We start from the raw sequence: 26,200 nt of genomic DNA on the forward strand, positions 1-26,200 counted from the left end.
GAACAAAAAATACTGTATTTTGTCTTCTAAATTTGGTGCTCAATGGACCATACAATACCTCTAATAAAACATGCAATTTTGAGCCACATCACCAAAATAATGGTGTCGCACCTTCTGCTTATAGAACGCTGGCAGCACTGTGAGGTCTGCAGGCGTGAGGTATGATAATGTGCCATGTGTAATATCAACGCAGCCGAGCCGTCAACAAACCGAAATTACATTTTGATTTGTGAGCTCCCTCAAACGCAGCTTGTATTCCCTTTGTGTGTATTTGTACAATCATTTGAAAGGCATTTCTTACAACCACTGCACAAATCATTTCTCCAATTACAATTCTTTATGATCCATAAATGTGGAGCTTTCTGAAATACTGTATTATTTATTTATTTATAATTTATTTATATTTTTGGAGAGCCAAAATTCATTCGATTTTCTTGGAAAACAGTGGGGGGAAATATATATAAATATATATAAGAATAGACAGGACAGGCAACAGGCACTAGATGCCATTAGCACCAAGTCTTTATATAAAACCCCTACAAATCTCTTTTATCTCAGATCAGAGAATGCAAGACCACCAGCCGGCCAACCGCTCTGCGCCAGACACAGCCCATCAAACTGAATGACAGAATGAGATAAAGTGAAAAGAAAAAGCTATCATACATAATGAAGAAAAAAGTCATAAGTATGTTTAAAAAGCTTAACCAATCAAAACAAGCAGGGACTCTGAAGATCCTGAAGAAGTACTCCAATATTTTAGCTATTATTATTATTAATGCTCAATAAATAAATTATAGACATTACCATTCAAAAGTTTGGGGCACTTGTTTATGTTTTTTAAAGAAGCCTCTTATTTTAACCATGCAAGGCTGTATTTATTTGATCATAGATACAGTAAAAACATTAATATTGTGAAATATTTAGCAATTTAAAGTAAATGTTTTATATTTTAAAATTGTATTTATTTCTTTGATGCTAAAGCTGAAATTTCAGTCTTCAGTCTCATATGATCCTTCAGAAATCCTTCTGATATTATGATTGGACAAAGTTATCGACAAGAAATTAAATAACGGATCGTCCCTTCATTTATCAGAATGTGCAATCAACATGCAGCAACACACACACACACGTTTGTTTTTGTGACATATAGGGACATTCCATAGGCGTAATGGTTTTTATACAGTACAAAACGTATTTTCGGTTTGTACGGTAGAAAAACCATAAATATTTTTGGCATTTTTACTTTCTATTCCAAAAAAAAAAAATCCTGTATGATTTATAAGCCTTATGAAAAGTGGGGACATGGCCAATGTCCTCATATTTCACCCTCTCCTTGTAATACCTGTGTCATACCCATGTCATTATACACATTTGTGTCCTGATATGTCACAAAAACATGCCCACACACACACACATACACCCACCCACCCACCCACACACACACACACACACACACACACACACACACACACACACAAAGAGTCATTATACGACAAATATCGAGATATATGGCATTATGGAATAGTAGTCCTTTTCTAGCAAGCACAAGCTGTGAATGAGGAAGCTTTCGAAACGAGGGAAGACTCGGCAGATGGCGAGTATGCAGCGGGTCGGCGGAGAGACATATGGTGTGATGCCACTGATGAAGAGCCTGGAGAAGAGAAGTGTGAAAGCGCCGATGCTTTGAGGCCCTCTAAGAGCCAAAGCTACCAGTCTTACCACAACTGGACACAACTTATGCGGATTAAAACGTAAATATATTTCGTATTTGAATTAAATATTATTGATAATCATTTGTAACAATGAACTTAATAATGCAAATAATATCTACAGTTATGAGTAACATTATATAACTTGCATATAATAGTTGGTCGCTATATAGAGGCATGGGTGCAACACCCTTGAGCCTTCTCAAAACCTGTTACCTTTTTAATTATTCCCCAATAAGATTAAAAGCAGTGGTTGTGATTGATAACGGCCTCCATCCGGATGATGTAAAAACCTGTTAAGAAAATATAATCAGCTCCGGGTAAAGCGCTGAGACTCTTGATCTCCCCTCTGCGAAATGAATAGCTTGACAGTAACTTATGTCACTTTATTAAATTCTTCCATAAGGCTGCTATCAAAATCTTTTCTCAAAGTTGTCTTAACTCGTCAAGTTCAAACTATATATGTAAAACCCCTCCGCATTACGCTATATACTCCAGCCTCTCTTCTCAGGGTTGTTGAATGTCAGAGTAATTCAGCATACCGCTGTAGGTTGACATATGCAAGTCGCTGCCGCTCTAATAAGGACACATGAGATTTGACTGCCATGCATAAACCATTGCTGTTTATTTTGAATATTCATACCTCTCTGAAGTGTATTAACACATCCCTCTCCTGTTAATTGTAAGTCTCTAACTCTCTCTGTCATTTAAAACAGGTTCTAATTTCTGAATAAATAAGCGGGGAAAGAAAACTGAAGAAAGTTTGTGCAAGAAACGGGCTGAATTTGGTGAACAAACGATCGTCTAGAGTAAGAAACGGTTAAATATTTCTCCATCTATGCTTCTCGCTGTACAGTCCTGGAGGGTCTGAATAATGCAGACAGTGAGAAAACCATTCTGGAACATTCTAGTGGACAAATCCATCAATATTTACCCAGCAGATGCATCTGTCAACAGGAGCCGCGGCAGAAACAAAGCAGGCCAACATGATTCAGCGCTCTCATTGGCTGGGAAATATCTGTTTGCAATACCAGGATGGAAAGGCGGCGAAAGTAATGATTAACATTTATTTTCCTTTCATGTCAGAAGACGGTGTTCTGGGAATAGGGTTTATACTGGAACCCACGTCAACCTGCGTATTTATTTTTGTACTATAAAGAGCCTCTCTCTGAGGCGTATTCACATTTGATTACAGGTGTTGAAATCCTCTCGTTTTCTTGGCAAAAATGAGGAACATCTCCAATTCCCCGAACCTTCAATCTTGGGCAGATCTCTTCCTCTTAAATAGGACAAGAGCGCGGAGGAGATGGTGTGAGAGAGTCTTTCTACGGTTGAGCTATGCACTTTGATTTATTGTGCCGTCTCAGTTTGGTGGCAAAAAGTTCCCACCTTATCGTCCAATCAGAAGTCAGCGGCAGCATATTGTAGCTATGCTGTGTGACCCCACTTTCAGTCTCTTGCTGTCTTCCCCTCCTCTATCTTTCTCACCCTCTTTCACAATCATTTATCTTTTTTCTTCCCTCTCATTGTTCCTTTGTGTGTGTGTTAATGCGCACACGTGTGTGTTTTGGCAGCAAGCGGAGCTGCATAATCGAGTGGCGGTTGGTGACTGATGAAGGCAGCATCAGACTTGCCCCTTTGACAGTCAGATTACTTAACAGCACAGGGGGTTGTTTAAAATGGGCATCCCCCCTGCCATCAGTGCCAAACACAGGCCCAACATTAAAGGACAGGTGTGGGATCATTAGTGCCACAGCCTGCAGTCGGTCAACAAATAAAGCAAATTGTCAACAGAGAGACTCACCACTCCCTTTATACATTCACCCAGTCACTTGTCTTTCCATCCTTTTTTCCCTTTAAAGTGCTGAGAGAAACATTATTTCTCCATTCAACTATCTTAAAGGATAGTTTACATAAAATTTGATTATTTATTTATTTCATTATTTCTGCACTTTCATGTCTTTTGAAACCTTTATGACTTTCTATCTTCTGAGTAGCACAAAAAAAGACGTTGAGCAGAATATCTGGGCTGCTCTTTTCCACACAATGAAAGTGAATGGTCACCACGACTGTCAAGCAAGATTTTTCACGAATAACAATTCAAATTTTTTCCTCACACAAAGCTATCAAATTCTGAAGACTGAATACAGTGAATGAGTCACACAACGTTAATGATCCTTTTGTTCTGCTGCATTGTTCTTTTGTGGGCTTGAAATCCATTGGTCCCAATTCACTTTCATTGTATGGAAGAGAGTAGGGTTTTTTTGTTGTTGCGTTGAGCAGATGAAAGAAAGTCAAGCGGACATGAAGGTGAGCAAATGAGTACACAAGTAAACTGAATTGAAATTTAGGACAGGGCCGATATGATTGCATAGACAAAAAAGCTAAAAATTAAATAACATTTAAATTTTTAATTAAATAAAATTATTTAAAAAAACTATATATATATAATTAATTTTATTTGTTTATAATTATATTTAATACATTTTTTACATTTGTAAAAAACATAAATAAAAAACATATACATACACACATATATATATATATATATATATATATATATATATATATATATATATATATATATATATACATAATATACATACATACATACATACATACATACATACATACATATATTAGGGCCGGGACTCGATTAAAAAAATTAATCTAATTAATTAGAGGCTTTGTAATTAATTAATCGAAATTAATCGCATTTAATCGCATATAAATATTTGACCTGAGAACAATGAGAAGTAATTTTTCACATGTATTTTTAGTATACCATTGAATAATGACTGAATACATAAGCTTAATCAACAAAATATTGTTTATTTATTTCAGTCCAGCAGACCAGTGCAATGTTTGCCATTAAGTGTAGCAAAAGCATATTAGTGATATTTGAGGCTCGATGTGCTGCGGTGATACGCAAATTCCTTGTTGTATAGCTTGCACACAACCATGCTCTTGACGACGATTCCATTCTTTCGTTTTTTAAAACAAAATTTCCCATCCACGGGGCCAAGCAAAGCGCTCTCATCAGCTTCTTCGTTCATGTTCAAGCATGCCCTGCGTCTCAATCAGCTCCCTAGTTCCCTAGTCAGGGAACGGATCAAGACATAAGTCAATGGGCTGACTCCCTGATCAGTGCCCTGACTACTGAACTAGGGAGCGGATTGAGACGCACGCATGGTTTGTTGTCGTGACTCTGGAGCGCTAGTTGGTGTTCCAGTATAATCGGTCCGTCGAAACTGATACATTGAAAAACGTTCCGCGGTGCAAAAATAAATGGTTAATTTTTTTTTTTTTTTGCGTAATTAATTAACGCGTTAAAGTCACGTAATTAATTAATCTTAATTAACACGTTAAAGTCCCGGCCCTAATATATATATATATATATATATATATATATATATATATATATATATATATATATATAGTTACCTTGGCATGTTGCCTGGAAAATTATAAATGTTGCCTTAGCAATTAACTGGAAAAAAAGTGTTTAATTTAAAGTAAATTACTAAAGCCCCTTTCACACTGCACGTCCGACCCGCAATATTCCCGGTTTTGCCGGGACATTGCCGGGTCGCCTTCTGTGTGAAAGCAACCACGTCCCGGAATTGATTACCGAATTGAACCCAGGTCGGGAACCTAGTAACATTGCGGGATTCGACCCGGGACGAGCGCTGTGTGAACAAAAGCCAAAACTAATGCCGCAACGTGTACGTAGTTATCGTGTGACTCCTAGAGCTTGTTTTTTCAATAATACAACCCTGCAGTGCCAGAAGAGCTCGTCTGTGTTTTAAATGCAGAGAGTGTTCGTATACAAAAGAAACTAAAATTAAACAAGCAGAAACGTGCGCAAACTGGACACAAGTCGAGACCAATGAGCTCCTTAATATCCGCGCTGAAGCTGAGATCGCTCGCCGTTATACATCACATCAGGATGTCACGTGTCAACTCGATCCGGGACCGTTACAGGTTGTGTGTGAAAGCGCACATATTACGGTATTTCGCTGGCAGTGTGAATGGACCAAATCTAGCGCCCCGGGAACAAATGCCGGGTCGCATTATCCGTGTATTTGCCGGAATCGCAGTGTGAAAGGGGCTTAAAACTCAAATAAAAATAAACTCACAAATAAAAGGCTGAAAGGGCAATAAGTATAACACATTTTTGATGGCAAACAAGGCAAAACAGGAAGTGCACAAAGATGCAGCATCTTTTCAACACTTCCGTATCGCAAGAAACTCAAAAGACCTTTAAAAGCCTCTTTACTGTTAGTGAGGAGCAGTAAACCGCAGAGCTCGAATTGAGCTGTCAGCTAAATTGCCGCATGGGTAAGTGGGCCCGACTGTGGGGTGGCATCTCTGCACTGGGGAGAACAGCTCACTGCACTATCGAAGTCACCGAAATCCTTCACGTCTCGCTTGGTCGCATCGCACATGTCGCCTGGGCCCGGGCCCTACCCTATCCCACGGGAACCAGGCTGAAACACTCAATGTGCAGGGCTGGAAGTGCCATTTTGAAGCAAGTTTCAAATCAAGTCAGAAAAAAGATGTCATTGTCTCACCCTCAGCGTTTGATCTAAGACAGCACCTGGGTTGCAGAATCAAACTCATATGAACAACAAGCCCCATTTGAATGGAAATATTTAGTCACAGACAGCAAAGGTATAAGAGCTGGACATGGAACGCTTAAGCCTGTTGTGTACAGTGAGATAAGCAGGAGATTACAGATGTGAGCCTCTGAAAAGCATCCAGCATCTCTCACACATGAAACTGAATGTGACTAAGAAGGCAGACGCTAACAGAAATGAGCCCACCTCACGGATTTAGCTCGGACTGCACCGGTGCAATCGCGGACATTGAGGACATCACCTGACAGACCGCATACAAAAGGTGCTTGTGCCTACAAACGGAGGCTCACAATAAAAAGGCATGACAGAAAACAAGAATGCGCGCATGGATACAACAGCGAGGAAGCGACAAACCATGCAAAACAGAAGAAAAGCAGAATAAATAAGAGAAGATCTTCAGTCCTGTTGACCCTTGAAGGCATGTCCACCAGAATAAAAGCAAAAACATCAATAAAATGTGTGTTCTGCGTTCTCACTGGCTAATTCATGCCCCAGCTCCCTGCGTGGGAGGTCAGATCTCTGCATACAAGCAGCAATTGAGTTAACAAATAAACATGACCTCATTAGCACGTTATCAATGAAGTGTTATTCATGCAATCACATTGTTCACGCTGAAATCTATTAGAGGGACAGAACTGTGTTAAAGGGATGGTTCTGTCCCTACACTGAAAGCTACGCAACTACCACTATAATGCATCAAAAAGACGATAAATGGATTGTAAAATGAATCAATGTGACTTGAGCGATTTAGTCCGAAGTTTACGATGAGACTGGGTCGCATAACAGATTGAATCTAGGGTTTTATTCACATATGAACATTCATCAACACATTAGTCGCTTGATGTGCGAGAACCAATGAGGCTCGTTCTCGAACATCAAGAAGGCTCGGTTAAGCTTCTGTTTATGTTCACTGATCAATGTTTACACTTGAATAAAAGTCTAAATTAAATCTGTTCATCATATAAAGCGATCAAGTCACTTTAGAAAATTTGGACTAAACCGCTTTTAATCACATGGATTCATCTTTGAACAAACTTTTTGAAGCGTCAAAGTGTCAGTTGTGTAGCTGCCAGTGGAGGGACAGAAATCTATCAGATTTCATTAAAAAGATCTTCATTTGTGTTCTGAAGATAAACGAAAGTCTGGGTTTTGAAACAGCGTGACGGTGAGTAGTTAATGACAGATGATATTCATATTTGGGTGAACTAACGCTTTAATAGCGAGCTGTTTGCAATGAGGAAAACTTACTGAGTCTCTTGGCGGCCTCCAGGGCTTCAGAGGCAGAGTCAGCCACAAAGAACCGCTGTACGGTCACACCACTGTCCTGCATCAGCTTCTTGCTCTGGTACTCCTGCAGGTTCAGCCATCTTCTGGGGCTCACCCTCGCTAACTAAAATCACACAGACATATACAGAGCACGGTTTAGTTATCGTAGCTCGGCAAAATTTCACAAGCAAAATCCCATCATTTTAACAGGAACCTATGTGAACGGGACTTTTTGGAATTCGGAATGCATCATACACCCGCTACAACTTATCATTTTTATATTCAGCGCCACGTCGACTAAATAACAAAAACACTCGTACCCATCTGTTCACCTATGGGCATGCTGGTCTGAAGACGAGGTGTGTTCAGGCGCATTGCTATTTTGAGGCAACTGAAAATGACTGCTCCACTGACTAACAAAAACTTTGTCTAAAGTCAATAGCGCAATATTTTTTTGCGTTAATTAACGGCAGGTGCACAATGAGCATCACTCTGCTTATTACAGACATAGGGATGTGCAGCAGCATGCAAACATTTTTAAATATAAAAATAAAAGGATTACTCTCTGGAGAAGTGTTCAGTCTTTTATCTTGCAAATTCTGCAATGTAAATAGCGAATCCGCTATAAGCACATCTGGCTTTTAAAGGCTCTGATTGGTTTATTGCACGTCATGCCCAAAACACACCCATGACTCATTAATCTGCACTATGTAACTTTTATTATTACGGGACACAATCGCCGGCGCCATTTCAACTTCTCCGGTCATGAGTATGAGGTAACGCAGCTCTGTTTATCATATTAGATACATTTAAGTATGATTAAAATTGGGTTATGACGTTACTCTGTGCATTCCCTCAGTGGCTGCTATAACATTTGTTGCACACTGTGAAGAGTAAAGCATTTCTGCCAAACAAAACCGGAAACCGATAACTGTGTAATAATTGTGTTATTGCGTCATAACACAGATATGACGCAACTGACAGGCAACTCCCTCAGTTGTCCCAGTTCCTTGGTTAAAATAGCAATTTTCTCAAAATGTACAAATAGTTGGAAACATTTGGGATATTAGAGAATGAGAAGATACTAGAGAAGAACTCAGCTGAAAAAAATATAAGATGTGTTTTTGTTATATTTTACTGCAAAAATACTAAATAGTGCACCTTTTAGAGACTAGGCACAACATTTTTGGACCATGCGCTTGGCGCGCAGACTGTTTTTTCCAACGTTAAACCAGCAAAAGTGGATTTGGACAGTGCACCTTCACCATGCGTTTCAGACCATTTCCTCAGATCGTTAAATTAGGGCCCCAGGTGCCTAAGGCTCCGTTTACACCACAATGACATATTTAAAAAAGCAAATATTTTTGCCAATAGGCTGAACACGTAAATGCATGCACAGATTGCGCACGACATGACCTTTTTCACAAATTAGCATTTTTGTAGTTTACAAGCAGACCATAACTGATCAATAGAATACTTCTTGGTTTGAATGCGAGTTTCTTTGTGAGCGGTGCTTTGTGCATCACCAAACTACTGACAGTGCACTGGACACTTTTTGGTTTCAAAAAAGTAACATGCCAAAGTTTACTGTAGCTTAGAAACCATAAAACAACCCTTACCCATACAGAGAGTAATCACGAGTACCAAAACACTATCGAATCAACATGTACATGTCCAAACAAATACAGTACCATGGTATATGTCCAAAAAAAACATAGTAGTAAGTGAACCTACACTTAAGTGTAATATGTTTAAATCACTCTAATTATACATGTGGCAGTTCAAAGAGTAGACTAGATCATAACTGACAGGATAGCGTTACACTGTGCTGCCATACCTGCCATGAGTGAAATAGGTTTATTGAAATTGTCTTTTTTTTCTTTCAGACATATCTATTGTTTCACAACAGACATCAACTGTAATGCAGCGGCTTCAAGTCTTGTCTTTTCATTCATATCTTGGCTTCCAATAAGGATAGGATTTCGAATCATTTGCAGCGAGCTCAGCACTAGATTAATATTCACACGTATTCACGATCACGTCCTTTGATGAGTATTCAATAACAAGCTGTAAGACACTCATTAAACAGACAATTTCCCATTATTCACCACTACAGAATGAGTAAAATAGGTTATCCGAGCAGCACAGTGCTAAATCCAGTCAAGCACCTTATTAAGTCATGATTTTGAACAACTCTCTAATATGGCTTCTACTAATTGAGCATCTACGTGTCTCCACAGAGAATAATGAATGTGGCCACCAAAGTTGGCAGGCTGTGGAAGAACACTGGGGAAGAATACACTCTATAGTATTTATTTAAACACAATGTGACTTCACTTACAGGTTAAGTAAAAAAAACAATATGTAAGGTAGTGCACGTATTCAACTAAATTGGGACTAGAATTATTTTTTTTTAGTTGACAGCTATGGACATAGGTCAATGTAGCATTACATGGCATACTGTTTACACACTGTTTTGGAAGCCTCTGTAAAAGTGTGTAAGCCTCCAATCCACTCACTAACTTAATCACCAGCTATCTGATAAGAGTCAGATGATGCACTACTCTCATTCTCAGCAGTGTTCTTCTTAAAGCCTGCATTTCATCATCTCACTACAATACATCACAGTACGCTTTGTGCTGGGCTACACTGAACTGAATAAACTATGATTCATCATATCACTGCATTTGGTGCTCACAGCACATTTCTCATTAAAGAAAACAGATCGCGAAAGCATTCGGTTTGTAGGTTTAGTCAAAACTTTAATACTGCAATGACAATTTCTAGACGCTGTATGTATTGCACAATACAGTGGGGCAAAAAAGTATTTAGTCATCCACCAACTGTGCACGTTTTCCCACTTCAACTAAGAGAGACATAATGGGAAAAAAATCCAGAAAAATCACATTGTCTGATTTTTAAAGAATTTATTTGCAAATTATGGTGGAAAATAATTATTTGGTCACCCTTACGAAAGGAAAATATATTTACCAATAAATTACTTGAAATATATTTTAATATATTGTAAATATATGGAATAATATATTGATTGTATTACAAAATATATTATATATTCATGTAAAATATTGAAAAATATACAAATTATTGCCGCTTTCAATATATTGCAATATATTGGAAAATCTAAATATTAAATCCCATATATGTGAAAATATTGCCTAATGTATTGCATGGTATTTTCCAATATACTGCAATATATTTTTGTTTCGTAAGGGCAATAACAAAAGTTAATCTCAATAATTTTGTTATAAACCCTTTGTTGACAATGGCAGAGGTCAAACGTTTTCAATAAGTAGCCACAAGGTTTTTACACAGTGTTGTTGGTAGTTTGGAGCCCATTCCTCAATGCAAATCTTCTCTATAGAGTAGTGATGTTTTAGGGCTGTCGCTGGGCAACAAGGATTTTCAACTGCCTCCAAAGATCTGTAGACTGGAGCCACTCATTCGTTGCCTGGGTGGTGTGTTTGGGATCATTTTCATACTGAAAGACCCAGCCATGATTCATCTTCAATGCCCTTGATGATGGAAGTGCAGTTTTTACTCAAAATCTCACGATACATGGCCCCATTCATTCTTTCCTTTACACGGATCAGTTACCCTGGCCCCTTTGCAGAAAAATAGCCCAAAGCATGATGCTTCCACCCCATGCTTCACAGTAGGTATGGTGAAACTCAGCATTCTTTCTCCTCCAAACACGACAAGTTTAATTTTTACCAAAAAGTTATATTTTGGTTTCACCTGACCATATGACATTCTCCCAATGCTCTTCTGGACCATCCACATGCTATCTAGCAAATGTCAGATGGGCCCGGACATGTCCTGTCTTTACAGGAATTTAGGGTACATGACACAACATTTTAGGGTACAATCTTAATGAAGGTAGGAAGGAAGATGTGTTCGGAGTTTTGCCGAGTAGATATGGCAAAAGTTTAATCTGTCAATTTGCGTTCTATCACCACTGATAGGTTGAATCGCTCTTCTATTGCATGCAGAGGGAATTTGAAAGACAGTCATGTATCCCCACCCCCTCAGTTTGAGCCCTTAATGTGTGTGTCTTGTAGGGATGCGCGATATACCGGTACTGGAAAAATACCGGTATATATTTTATTTAAAACGGTACGATATCATGATTTGGCACATTTCGGTATATGCTGCTGTTCCGAAGTTCACCGCTAGATGGCAGCGCGCTACCCAAACTGACCCGAAACAACCGGCAAATGTGACAACAACATAGACGGACAAAATGGATAAAGCAGTTGAATCTCACTCAAGATGCCCAAAACGAATTAATAAAGAGAGGAGTAGAAGTGACATTTGTAATGACTTTGCTTATAAAACTGATGAAGAACCATCAAACCTAGCCAAGAAGCATCTATCACTATCCTGACTTTAAGACTTCTGAAGAGATCGACAGGTCAGTGAATCATTCAAACCATCTCATTTAGACATTTATTTTCTTTTAACACTGATCAACGCACACACATAGCCTAACATAAGATCGAATATCACAATCTCCAGCGTTCGTTTCAACCAATGACATTTAGATCTCATTATATTTGCACGCGTACTATTGCACTATTTACATTCGCGTTAGGCACAACCGCCTGTGTTTGTGTGAATACTCACTAAAGACGGACATTTGTACATAATTCTGTGTATTTGACTGTTTAAGGAAACTTAATGTGTAATGTGCGAGCGTGACTAAGTGACAGGCGTGTGTGTGTGTGTGTGTGTGTGTGTGTGTGTGTGTGTGTGTGTGTGTGTGTGTGTGTGTGGTATGAGCTCATATCTCCTGTAACTGTTATTACGAAATGCTATAAAATCTCTTGCATGTTCAAATGATTTCCGTTCTCCATCCCGAGACCAGCGTGAAATGTTGAATAGGATTATGCAGATTGCTTTAGTGTAGTGCGATGTCTTTTGAAACCAGAAGCAATTTGCTAATTTTGAGAGATTTTTGCTGAAATTATTTCTCACAAGAAAGTTTTCAAATGACTGATTTTATGTGATAAGCTTTGCTGATTAATTTACTAATAAACATTGGTGGTAATTTCCCACTTTATAAACTCAAAACTTGCATAATTGTTCTCATTCGCGTGCAATATACCCGCGCTAATATCAGACCTTGTGGTATCGATTTAATATCGGTACTTCGGTATTAGATTGTGGTACCGTACCGAAGCCAAAATTGTGGTATCGAGCCTACATATCTGCGCCAGGGTGGCACATTTTTTGACATGACACTCCACCCAGCAAACCTGGTTAAATATACATATATACATAAATATTATAAATGAATACAGCATCTGCTTTGTCCTCTGATGGTCATTCCAAATGGCTGTGCTGTGGTGTAGCATTCAATGTATATTTTTACCTCTGTATGGGGGTGGAAATGGCTACATTTAAAACTGGAAATAGCTCCCTGTGTGCAAGCTAGCTGTTGTTAACATAGCTACTTACTTACAAAGAGTTAGGTGGAAGGACGTCGGGTAATAAAGCTGCTTTGTATGAATCTAAGCATAACTTGTGCATTAGTGCTCGTGATATGATGTGTAATGTCAAAAATATGGTGACATGTAGATATATTGAGAATTTGTTGATCCCCTGCAATGCTGAAATGCAGCAAATGTGCAACCCAAGACCCCAGAGCAACATTTACCTTCAGTCAGCCATACATTTGAAGATTTTTATTTAGACTTTACAGATGAGGGTTTATTTTCTGACTGTTTAGACCACAGTGGGCTTATGCTTCACTACTTTTCATTAATTCACATGGGAAATAAGTGCTGTTTTCCTCAACAGATTATTCATCATTGCATCAGCAATAAATATATAACGTGTGCTTCACATGAACAAAACAAATATTAATAAAGAGACATGAGATATGGTGAGAGAGAAAATGTTGGAAGGTTCTTTCTGAAAAAGAAAACGGGTGAACGGTAAAAGGAAAGATCACCTGTCATGTTACATTGCCATTCAATCCATACATACTATGGATTGAAGGCAATACCTCACCCACATGGCAATGGCCCACCCATTGCCATTTTTAGCTTTGTTATTACAATGTAATGATATATATAATCCAATCACAAATCAGAATTTTCATGATTAACAATACACAATAAAGCAACTCTGATAACACTTTGCAATACAGTTCAATTTGATAACATTATCTGTTCCTCATGAAGCACAAATCTCTCTCCACAAGACTTGGAATAAATCGTTCGATTTATATGGATTCGTTTTACAACATGATGATCTTTTGTATAGTCTAAGTTTTGGTTATCTAGACTTCCAAACAGACAGACACACCTCAGGTTTCAAAAATAATATCTTGATTTGTGTTTTAAAGATTAACTAAAAACTTGAAGTGTTTGGAATGACATGAGGGAGTATAACTGATGACATAAAACATTTTGGGTGAACTATCCCTTTAAATATGTCCAAGACAAAATATTGTCATTAAATATTGGCTTTTAAAATGTAGAACGTTTTGTGAAATGAAATTTAATTTTTTTTTTTTTTAATATATATTTTATATATTGTTATAGTATCTTGGAATGAACTGGCCTTTAACTGTGATTTTATAACATTTCTAATCAGGCACTGAATAGCACCCCAAAAAAATAAAGTCTCCCAAACCATCCCAAACTATCCACAGAGTCAAGACCCTGTGTCAGTCAAAGACAAGGAAAGCAAACTCTGGTGTCAGATTCCAGGTGCCAGGTGTATAAACATCTAAATCGGAATTCTAATGAGAGAATTATAGGCTTTAAAATATCTACTTGAATGTCTGGATCTGAGGCCATGATATTTGGCAGTTATATTTTTTCTGTTTCTGTCTGTCAGGAATTAGACGTTCTCGTTTCGGCCCGCTTGATTAACCGGAATGTGGAAGTGCTAAAAGAGCTCCATGGCAACCTCTTTGCAAATGTTAGCGGTAATTGTTTTCTTTTCCCCCTTCTTGCTAAATTTAGCCGGAGCCCATTTTGTAGCTTTACAGGTTATTAGTTCACTCAAGGGCAAAGTGAGGTTGAGGTGTATTGGGACCGGGAGGTGGGCGTCAGGGGCGCGAGCGCTGAGCTCTGGGAAGAAGCAGTGAGAGGGGGGGCCGCAGGTGTCTGATCTCCCCTGAGTCTCTGCTTCAACAGTAATTATCTTCATCAGCACTCTGGAGACACCACCAGTTAAATACCAACAAACACACACACATACACACAAGCACAGCTTTCTGCACCAAACAAACACACATGCAGTTGAAGGCTCCAAAATACAAAAACACATGCTCAAAAGTGCAAATACACACAAGGTTATATAAATTAATTTATACATATTGCCGAAAGTTTTGCGATGCCTGCCTTTACACACGAACATCCCATTCTTAATCCGTAGGGTTTAATATGGAGTTGGCCCACCCGTTGCAGCTATAACAGCTTCAACTCTTCTGGGAAGCCTTTCCACAAGGTTTAGTTTAGTAGAGTGTGTTTATGGGAATTTTTGACCATTCTTCTAGAAGTGCAATTGTGAGGTTGGACGAGAAGGCCTGACTCGCAGTCTCAAAAAGTGTTCTATCGGGTTGAGGTCAGGATTTAGAGCATGCGAGTCAAGTTCCTCCACACCACACCAACTTGCTCATCTATGTCTTTATGGACCTTGCTTTGTGCACTGGTGAGCAGTCATGTTGGAACAGGAAGAGGCCTATTTCCAAACTGTTCCCACAAAGTTAGGAGCATGAAATTATCCAAAATGTCTTGGTATGCTAAAGCATTAAGAGCTCCTTTAACTGAAACCAAGGGGCCAAGCCCACTCCTGAAAAACAACCCCACACAGCTTCTCTGTCAGGCAAGTACCAATCTCCTTGCAACCGTCAAACCCAGACTTGTCCATCGGATTGCCAGTCAGAGAAGCGTGATTCGTCACCCAAGAGAATACGCGGTGTGCTTTATAAAACCGCATTTGCCGCTTTGCATTGTACTTGGGGATGTAAAGCTTGGAGGCAGCTGCTCAGCTATTCCATGAAGCTCTCTACGCACTGTTCTTGAGCTAATCTGAAGGCCACATGAAGTTTGGAGTTCTGTAACTATTGACACTGCAGAAAGTTGGCAACTTTTGCGCACTGTGCACCTCAGCATGCGCTGACCCTGCTCTGTGATTTTACGTGGCCTACCACTTTGTGGCTGAGTTGCTGTTGTTCCCAATTGGTTCCACTTTGTTATAATACCACTAACAGCAGACCGTAGAATATTTAGTAGTAAGGACATTTCAAGAGACTTCTTGCCCAGATGGCAAACTATCATGGTACCACGCTTGAATTCACTGAGCTCTTGAGAGCGACCTATTCTTTCACAAATGTTTGTAGAAACGTCTGCATGCCTAGGTGCTTGATTTTATACACCCATGATTGGAACCCCTGAATTCAATGATTTGGAGGGGTGTCCCAATACTTTTGGCAATAAACAGAATTATTCCCTAATTGAGTCCTTTATGTAAAAACTGTTTAATGGGTACTCTTTTTCTACCACCCGATTACAATTTCAACAAAATCGCACAAAATACAACTACCCGGTTAGCCTTCTGCCTTATACACCAAAGGTGCGCATAACCTGTTTATTCAGATCAATGTTATTAAATAAGTGTTAAATGTCGAGGTATTTTATTTAATAACAACAACTATGTAATGTGTTCTTTTTCGTTGTTGTTGTTGTTATTATTAGTAGTATCAGGCATTTACTTTGGACCCGGCATTAAAAACAGCAGAGAGAATACAGCATCGGAGGATCAAAACCAGACTCAACGAGTAAGTAAAGACTTTTTATTTTATTTTAGCTGATGGCATTATCTTATGATGCCATTTCTTAGTTATTGAAGTGTGAACTTTGCAGTGTTACAAAGTTGTTAGCCCATGCAGGCCAGCTTTCTTATATTATAACTGGTGTTTGTAGGAACACTTCAGGATGAATGGGCAATAAACTTTTAATAAAACAACGATTTCGATGATCGAGTAATTTTAAAAATGGTTTATAGCCAGTGGGTTCTAAAGTTACCATCTCGACGGTTTGCCATGGATTATCTGCAATTATGTTTTATGTATTTAAAGTACCGGTGCACCAGTCATTTCATTTAAAATGCGATCTCTATATATTTTTTTTCAAATGTAGGTTCTTATATCTAGCTCTATTTGAACATACTTTATTTCAGATTTGAGTGGTTTGGTTTGTGTTGCAAAAGTGACAGGCGGAGTGATGACGATCTACCTGCTTGTCATTCTGCAGTGTATTAACACATTCATTTGTTCATTTGCACATTCATCTGATGTGTTAAACATTTTTTTCTTAACTCCTTAGGAGTTTTTGAAGCATTAATTTCTCCAACATAAAAGCTGGCATGGACTAACAACTTTGAAACACTGCAAAGTGCACACTTCATTAAATAAAATAACCTTTAATCATAAAAAAAAAATGCCATCAGATAAATAAAAAAACGCCTTTACTTAATCGCTTAGGCTGGTTTTTATCCTCCATGCTGAACTCTCTCCAGTGTGTGTGTGTGTGTGTGTGTGTGTGTGTGTGTGTGTGTGTGTGTGTGTTCAAAATCTCCCTCAGGTGGTGGTAGCTGTTTTTAATGCCTGATGAAAAGTTAATGCGAACCTTTAACTACTACTACTACAAAAACAACAACAACAGAACACATAACATAATTGTTGCTATTAAATTAAATATCTGGACATTTAACACATGTATTTATTAACATTACAGATTGATCTAAATAAACTGGCAATGTGCATTTTTGGTGTATAAGACAGCAGGCTAACCGCCCAGGTAACTGTATTTTGTGCAAACAACATGGCAATATAGCTAAATGTCATTTTGTAGAAATTGTAATCAGGTGCCAGAAAAAGAGTACCCAATCAAAAGGATCCATCAATGGAACAATGCAGAGCACAAATGCAGCAGTCTGTTCAATAAGGAGCGTTCTGGTTGGTGGATTAAAAGCTCACTGCGAGATATATATATATAAAGATTTTACATTTATTTAGGTAAGATGCATTTGTGCTAGCATTTGGGGAAATATTTATGATTTTACTTGTGCATTTATAAATTTTGTTTTAAATTTACAAATCAGATTTGGCAAATGTGAATTGTGCTGTGCATTTGTTTTATTTTTTTAGGCTGATCCAGCTCCATAATAGCTTACTCTCTATCCTTTCCAAATGGACACACCCCACTGCTGATTGGCTACAAGTGTGTTTTGGTGCTCGGTCCAATCTACTTTCAACAACAAAAGTTCAGAAGCTCAGAAATCGCTTATTGTACCTTTAATGCAATTCAATAACAAATACTCATGCTTTTGCAAATCATACTTATGATTTAAAATCTTGAAAATCTGTCATAAATATAACAAACTGTCAAAATTGACCAACATTTATTATGTTGAAATTATGACAAAAATGTAATGTTTATGATCTAAGTCAATTTTTTTTTTTTTATACAATTTATTTTAAAAAAATTGATGTGGTGGAATTAGGCTTCTATAATATGATTTAGCATAATGTGACTGATACATGTCTGACGTGCAAAATATTGTGGCTATAAGCTAAAACTCCTTCAACATACTTCAATCTAAATAAAAATTACCCTCATGAAGTCACAGGAAAGCAACAAAAGCAGACCATAAAAGCTGACACCAACGTAAAACCCTATTTCTTAAAGTTCTCCATAATCAATAATAATCAACTCATTATTTTCAAATAGAGAATGAAACAAGTTTGCCCAGCGTGAAGCGACAATCATGCCATTCTGCAGTGACTGTTTAATGTCAAAGAATAGCACAAAAATAAAATTCTTCATTTCCTTTCAAAAGACATTCTGCATGAAATCTTTCAACCGCTTAAACCTGTCCAATTTTAGCATCTCATCATGCATCAACAATGGCACTGCAAATACAATCATTAACAGTTTTAAGAGTATGTAAATTAATGTCCTAGGTAATTCATTTAAAGGTTAAAATTGCTTTTAAAGCCATGTCTCAGTAAACTGTATTATTTTTTCATCTCGTTTCACACATTGTTTTTAGTGCGCACTAGGGCTGCACGATTTGGGGAAAATATATAATTACGATTATTCTGAGTAAAATTGCGATTGCGATTTAAATTGCGATTATTATATATTTTTTACAAATGAAAAGTGTGTGTGTATATTATTAATATTGTCTGCCTCACTCTGATGAGAAGCCACATCAGCTCACAAACACTCGACTGACGATATGAAGTGAGGTAAAGCATGTTCTTAAACGTTGTCTGTTGTTGAACAGGTTTATGAACGCTTCACTAGTTTGTGAAGATGTTTGACTCGTGTTGCTTTTTCAAACGCACGTTATTAGCGACTCAAACTCGCAGTCTTTCAGATGGAGCAGCATTACTCCTGATCACAGAGCTGCTCTTCGCTAACAGGTGGCATAACAGCATTTGTTTCATTTAAAATAGCAGCCTTTGAGCTTTCATAATCGCACACAAGCCAAATCGCGATTGCGGTTTGATTCCGATTAATCGTGCAGCCCTAGTTTTTTTCTTGATGAATTAAAACTCAATAGGGTCAAGTCAAGTCACGCAAATTTATGTAACGCTTTATACAATACAGATAGTTTCAAAACAGTTTCACAGTAATAAACGAACAGAATCAATGATTATTATTAAATATTAAACAAATTCAATTTCTGCTGTACAGCAGCTCTTCTAAGAAAATGTGTTATTCAGCTCCACAATTCAAAAAAGTCAGTGTTAAAAAAATGGTAAATTATGTAAAAGTTAATTCAGCTCAATATTAGTTTGTTTGGACCCCATTGACTTCCATTGTATGAACAAAAACAGTTCAACATATCACCTTCTGTGTTCTACAGAATGATGAAGTCAAACTGAACATGAATTCCATTTTAAGGTGAACTATCCTTCCAAGCTTTATCTAGTAGACCATGCCACTTTGAGAACATCTGAGTAACGTAAATCCCCCGCAATCACAAATACCCCAAACAAACTTATTCCAACTGACCTAAACAGAAACATTTGCTCAAGTTCATACCCCTTATTAGCACTGAAAGAAGCTTATCTGGATCCTCTGTGAAGCCAGATGTCTCTTAAGGTCATGGTGGCCCAAAGCAGATCTTGACTTTATCGGTTGTCCTACACAAAGGTAAAAGGACAAAGGAAAGCCGTGGCAGCAGTTGCATCAAATTCCGCAGGGCAGCAGATGCTCCGACAGGACCCCACACCAACTTTAGAAAGTCGTGCACAAAGCTAAGGCTGTCCTCCTTAACATATGCTTAACATGTTGAAGTCACTCAATATGTATTTTTAATCATGGTAAAATGTTGTAAGATTTAGGAATTTGGTAATGCACTTATACACTTTGTTGCGAGTCGGGGTGAGTCTGGTTTGGACAGACAAATGAAAATGTGATGTATATCTGCTTATCCCCAGTGGATCCAACATGTAGGTGTGTTTGTTTCTTCAGTAGAACACAAATGAAGATTTTTACCTCCAAACGTTGCTGTGTGCAAGTCATATAGGTAACAATTCTATGAGCAAAAAAATAATTTAAAAAAATGCTTAGACAACATGCACAAAGAGCCCTGTGGGGCTATCCCTTTAACAAATCCCAAAACTATCCCTTTAACAAATCGCATAATTGCGGTTTAATGAAATAAATATATGCAATGCATGTTTCAGGGTGAAGCACAGCAAGTTCAGCAACTCTATCTGACGATGTCTGCAGAAAATGCTACATCTGCTCTGAGTTTGGGTCGCTTATAAAGTGCATTTAAAGTCCCGTTCTTCGCGTGTTTTTAAAGCTTTGATTATGTTTACAGTGTGCAATATAACATGAGTTCATGTTTCGCGCATAAAAAAACGGTATTTTTCACACAATTTACTTATCTGTATACCGCTGTTTCCTCTGTCCTAAAACGACCTGATGATTTCCTTGTTCTATGAAGTCCCTCCTTCAGAAATACATAAAGAGTTCTGATTGGGCCAGCGCTTCCCATGTTGTGATTAGACAGCAGCTTAGCGCACTTTGCCCGGAAAGGTCACGCCTCTTACCATAACGGGGAGATGCACGCGGCCGTAACGGGAAGATGCATGCATTCAAACCGGCCGTTCGCTGTAGGCTTTAAAAGGGAATATCTTGCTTGGCATTGAACTTTGAGCTTTATAATTTTACAGGTATTATTTTTGCTCTAACAGCAACATTACACACTAACTAAAGTTTGAAAGATGGGATCCCGAAGAACAGGACCTTTAAGAATGCAATAAACACCAACTACATTACCATACTTGTTATGAGAAACGCTTAAATAAAATAGAAGCTTTTAAGGGCTGCTTATGGTTTTCCATCAAAATAAAAGTTTGATGGTTTAAAGTTTTAAGAAATGAAAACAGCCATAATTATTAGCAATTGCTGTATTTTTGTTTTGTTTTTAATTAACAGCTAGAGAAAACGGAGATGAAATTACATCCGTGCATTTGGATCTTCCATGGTGTGTGTCTTGTACATGATGATTACAGATTTACTTATCTTCAGATTTGAGAGTGCAATACTCCATTGGAGAAAAAAAGGGCCACTGCACTGCAGTGATGACGAAGTCTATGCTAATCCAGTCGGATATAGGAAGGTAATACACTCACACTTCAGACGGGGGTTGGGGGGGGGGGACACTCCAAAGTGCTGGAGAGGGTCTGTTGCTCTTGAATGTAATAGACTCCTGGTTCAGTCATTGCTCTTATAACCCTATTCTGATACCAGCACTGCTTCTCATTAGCTGTGACAGATAAGGGGAAAAAATCACTTTGAATTGTGTTTGGGTGGTGTGTGTACTAAATGTGGTGAGTGGCGTGGGAAGGAAGCAAGCAAACACTGAATTTTAAATACCACCATCATATCTTGTTAAAAACAACTTACTGTAAACAACATTTAACTTTAGTAATAATCAAAGAGGATATTTAGAGCATGGGGAAAAAAGTAGGACAGGGCTTTTATGTATCGGGATGTGAAAAGTATTCCATGATAAGAGATTTATTGTATCAATATTGACATCTTGGTGGATACTGATAAATACATTTTGTTTTGCCAAAAAAAAATTAATAAATAAAGTTTGAACTTTAAACCAAATTAAATAAATTCAAAGAACTGCCAACAACTTAAACAAACACTCATGTGTATGTGGGGTATGTTGAAATTTATGTTATAATGTTACTCTGTGTATAGAAGACATTTGTTGCATACTGCAGTAAGCTAGATCAATATTAGACATGGTAAAGCAGTCCTCGTGGTAAATCAAGATCTAAACAATAAGACTAACTATATAACTGCTATAACAATTTGTTTTCAAATCCAAACAGTTGCTCACTTGTCTAATAAAACAACATATTAAAGCGTTTTTGGTGTTTCCATGGTTTCTAAAAAATGAAAAGAGAAATTGAGGGTAACGCGGGTATGATATCTTCGGTCCGTGCCCTGGTTAAAACTGCTTATTTGACAAGATTTAAACATTATTGGAAATGTTTGGGATACTGTAAGTACACTATTCAACAAAATATTTAACATTGTTCTAGTGGTTTTGGGATATTTTAATCCAAAAATCTAACATATTGTGCCTTTAAGAGGCATCACATCATTACATTACACATCAAGTACAATATGAGAAATGAAAATTCATTTTGAGATTTATTAAATTATTAATGTGCATATTTATTAATATTTAATTTTTCAGTACCTGATTGGATTTGGTTATATCAAAAGTAAAAAAAAATTCAAAGGTGAAGAAAGCCATTACATTTTAATAATAACACTCCTTTAGATTAGCCTGCACTCACAAATCATACTGAACATAGATTTTTAAAGTTTTATATAATCAGTTTTGATTCCATGTCATCTTTAACTAGCATTAATAGTCTTCCTGACCATATACACCATTACCAATGGACAACAAACTGAAAGCAATCAGCTGCTTAGAGATCCAATCTCATTGTTTCTCACAAGGCAGACATAAAAGTGTAAAAGTAATTCAGCATGACATGTTTAAGCATCTACCTGACAGATGAGAAACATAAAAATCACAACGTAAAATAATATAAGAATGAAAGAAATCAACATCTGTCTTTAAAGGAAAACCCACAAAAGAGGAATCACATGTAATCGCTCATCCACTAAACATAAAATCTGCTGGGGTTTTCACAAACAGTTTACAAACAGACAAAAATATAACAATTACTCAATGTGCCAAAGACCCAGACAGTGCAGGAGTCAATGTAGAACTACATTTAGCCCTTCAGTACACTATTAGTCTGCTCTCAACATTAGCATGACTTAGCCATTAGGCCGCTCCATCAGCAGGACAGAGAGAGTGGAAATCTCAAGTCGATGAAAGATTGATTCCTAAAAGAGTTCTTGCGGGAAGACAAAAAAAGTAAAAGGAAATTAAGCAACATAACTGCTTCCCTCACTGGGGAAAATTGTTTTTTGACATTTGCATATTCATGAGGGGATATTTACAAATCTGTATTGACCAATCCAATTCTTTTGGGAGAAGGAAGAGGAGCTTAGAAGCTCAAACAGGGAGATTTTCTGAGGACAGGATTATGAGATCTTTTCTTGAGGTCTTTCAGGGGGCAATGCTGATCCATTGTGCATAATAATAAAAAACATTAAATCAGACAGAATTTTTCATGCATTTCCATGGCATAAATAATTAAAATTGCATATATATTTTGTATAATCACTGCATAATGTACATTTAAGACCTACTGTATTCACCATATATCAAAGCCTCTTTTTATCCTGGGTAAAAGAAACTCTTGCATAACTTTAAAGGAGCAATGACTATTATGAGCAATGACTAGTTAATATGAGATGATACAACATTAAATATCAATGGTTATTGTTAACTAAAACTAAATTAACTTATTAGCCATTTGATGCGCATGATCACACTGGTGTGATAGGAACGTTCAGTGCGTCATGACTGTTTAATTTGATGACACGTTTTATTCATATCAGATAAATATTGCGTAGTTATTATGTAACTAAAATGTATCGATCACTTGCTTTATTGTATTTTGGGAAAAGTGGATAAACTGATGTGCTTTAAATCTAAAAGATACAATTCGCTGAAATTCGGTCAAAACTAACATGGTGGTGTCCATCGCACAATATATATCAGCGGCGAGGAAGAAGAGGAAGAGCAAGAAGAGCAAGAAGAAGAGCAAGAAGAAGAGCAAGAAGAGCAAGAAGAAGAGCAAGAAGAAGAGCAAGAAGAGCAAGAAGAGCAAGAAGAAGAGCAAGAAGAAGAGCAAGAAGAGCAAGAAGAGCAAGAAGAAGAAGAAGAAGAAGAACAAGAAGAAGAAGAACAAGAAGAAGAAGAACAAGAAGAACAAGAACAAGAAGAACAAGAACAAGAAGAACAAGAACAAGAAGAACAAGAACAAGAAGAACAAGAACAACAAGAAGAACAACAAGAAGAACAACAAGAACTAAAACAATACAATAAAATACAATAATGTATTTCTACCTGTTGCACCATTCTAGTTGCACAGTAAACCACCCAGACCTACTCTGCATTATATGTTAATTCTTTCCCTAATTATCAGCATCTGATGCTTCAACAAACAGTATTTACGGAGTGGCCCAGTCGGCTGTATCGGATCCTTCATAGTGCAGTCACAGGCCAGCAGTCTCCAGGGGTTAAAACCCTCATTACTAGTCATAGCTCTGCCCTAAACCCTTTGAAATGACTCTTCTTAATTAGCACCTCCAAATGGCCTCACATTTAATTAACTTGTGGAATCCTTGAGGGGCGTTTTGATTTAAGAAATTAACACATTTTCCCATTCCTGATTGTAACTAATTGGTTTACTTTATTCAGAAATGATAGCTGCCATTTATGGTGAATAATACAATACGGGTATTAAAACAGTCCCAATCAACGAAGATGCGAATAAAGTGTTGTTGATAAATCGGTATCAAGGTTCATTATAATGTGAGTTCATCTGAGATGTTAATAAGGTGTATTTACGTCGTTTCAGAATTTGCACAAACTAATTAGATAAAAACATGCTCACAGGAACAAATGGTGAAATTATTTTAAATCAGAACATCAATATTCTTTCAAAGTCACAATATTGGATAACGAAGCAATGATTTAATTAGCTCTTGCCGGGGAAAAAAAAGTCGAAGTAATTTGTGATCGCTGAATGCTCTCCGCTCTTTTTCATAGTCGTGTTTTAACGTCTGACTTCCGTTCAACAAGGTCAGGTGAGTGCTGGATGAGCAGCAGCTTTTGACAATTTGACAGGAGAGCTCCGTTAGGCTGTGACGTGTGTGTGTTAGCAGAGCTGAGTTAGGGAGAGTCAGCAGAGCATGCCAAAGGATTTAGATCGCAGAGATTTGCATCATGGGATACGCTTTTTGCTTAATCTCCTAAAGACAGACACGGGCTGAAGGTGAAGGCAACTCTCTGCAGATAAGAATTTAGCAATTAGCATAGTTAATATGGAACATCATTCAGAGAAGAGGAGTCTGGAAGAACGAGGTCAAGTCTGTGGACAAATGGAAGTGGGCGAAGAAACTGAATCGTTTAGAATAGAATATTAAAAGAAGAATTGACTCATTTACCAATGCAACGTACTTTCTTCTATGAAAAAAATTTGCAATTACAATGAGCTTTCAAAGAACTGGAGCATCCTGTTCAAGATGACTCAAGAACTACAGTACACTACTGGTCAAAAGTTTGGAATAAATCTTTTTTTTTTTATGTTTTTGAAAAGTTAGAGTTAAGGTTAGGGTTAGAGGTCTCCGTCACAAGCTAGTTATTTTAGTTTATTAAGTTTTAAATATGGATATTTTTCTTACACAGACACATCACTTTGCTTCAGAATGCCTTTATTAACTGCCCGGAACCGTGTGGAGCACTTTTATGGCACTTTCACTGCCATTATAAAGCTTGGAATAGCCAGGATATGTTTTAATATAATCTGACTGTATTTATCTGAAATACAGAAAAAAGTTATATACACCAAGGATGACTTGAGAGTGAGTAAATCATGGGCTAATTTTCATTTTTGACGAAATAGCCCTTTAACTTAAAAAAAGTTAGTAAACCTGTTGCTTTAAAATTATATTAAAAGCATAAGGGACTTATTTCACAAACATCTCAATAGTGGATATATAATTAGTTTTAAAAATATAAAAGTAAATAAACGTCATGTGGAATTGGCAAGATCACATAACTTCCTTTTTTCACTTCAGCATTAAGTGTATTAATTAATAATTTTAAAGAAATGGGTTTACTCACTTTTTTAAGTTAAGTCAACTGATCACTTTTTACAGTGTGCATTTAACCTATAAAAAAAACCCACAGTAATACAGTAATACTTATTTATTTAGAAATGTAATTTATTCCTGTGATGGGAAATTTATTTTTTTAGCATCATTACTGCAGTCTTCATTGTCACATGATCCTTCAGAAATCATTATAATATGCTGATTTGATGCTCAAGAAACATTTATTCTTATTGTC

The 26,200-nt window shown here is 37.3% G+C and overlaps 1 protein-coding gene across 1 annotated transcript in view; it reads right to left on the reverse strand.

Moving 5' to 3' along the window:
- Positions 1-26,200, reverse strand: part of suclg2 (succinate-CoA ligase GDP-forming subunit beta) — a 160,852-nt gene that overhangs the window by 122,619 nt on the left and 12,033 nt on the right. Inside the window, exon 2 of the mRNA XM_067432119.1 lies at positions 7,598-7,739. Coding sequence (XP_067288220.1) covers positions 7,598-7,739 — 142 coding nt within the window. The remainder of the gene's footprint in view (positions 1-7,597; positions 7,740-26,200) is intronic.

The sequence above is a fragment of the Pseudorasbora parva genome, chromosome 22 (genome assembly GCF_024679245.1).
Source record: "Pseudorasbora parva isolate DD20220531a chromosome 22, ASM2467924v1, whole genome shotgun sequence".
NCBI classification, from domain to species: Eukaryota; Metazoa; Chordata; class Actinopteri; order Cypriniformes; family Gobionidae; genus Pseudorasbora; species Pseudorasbora parva.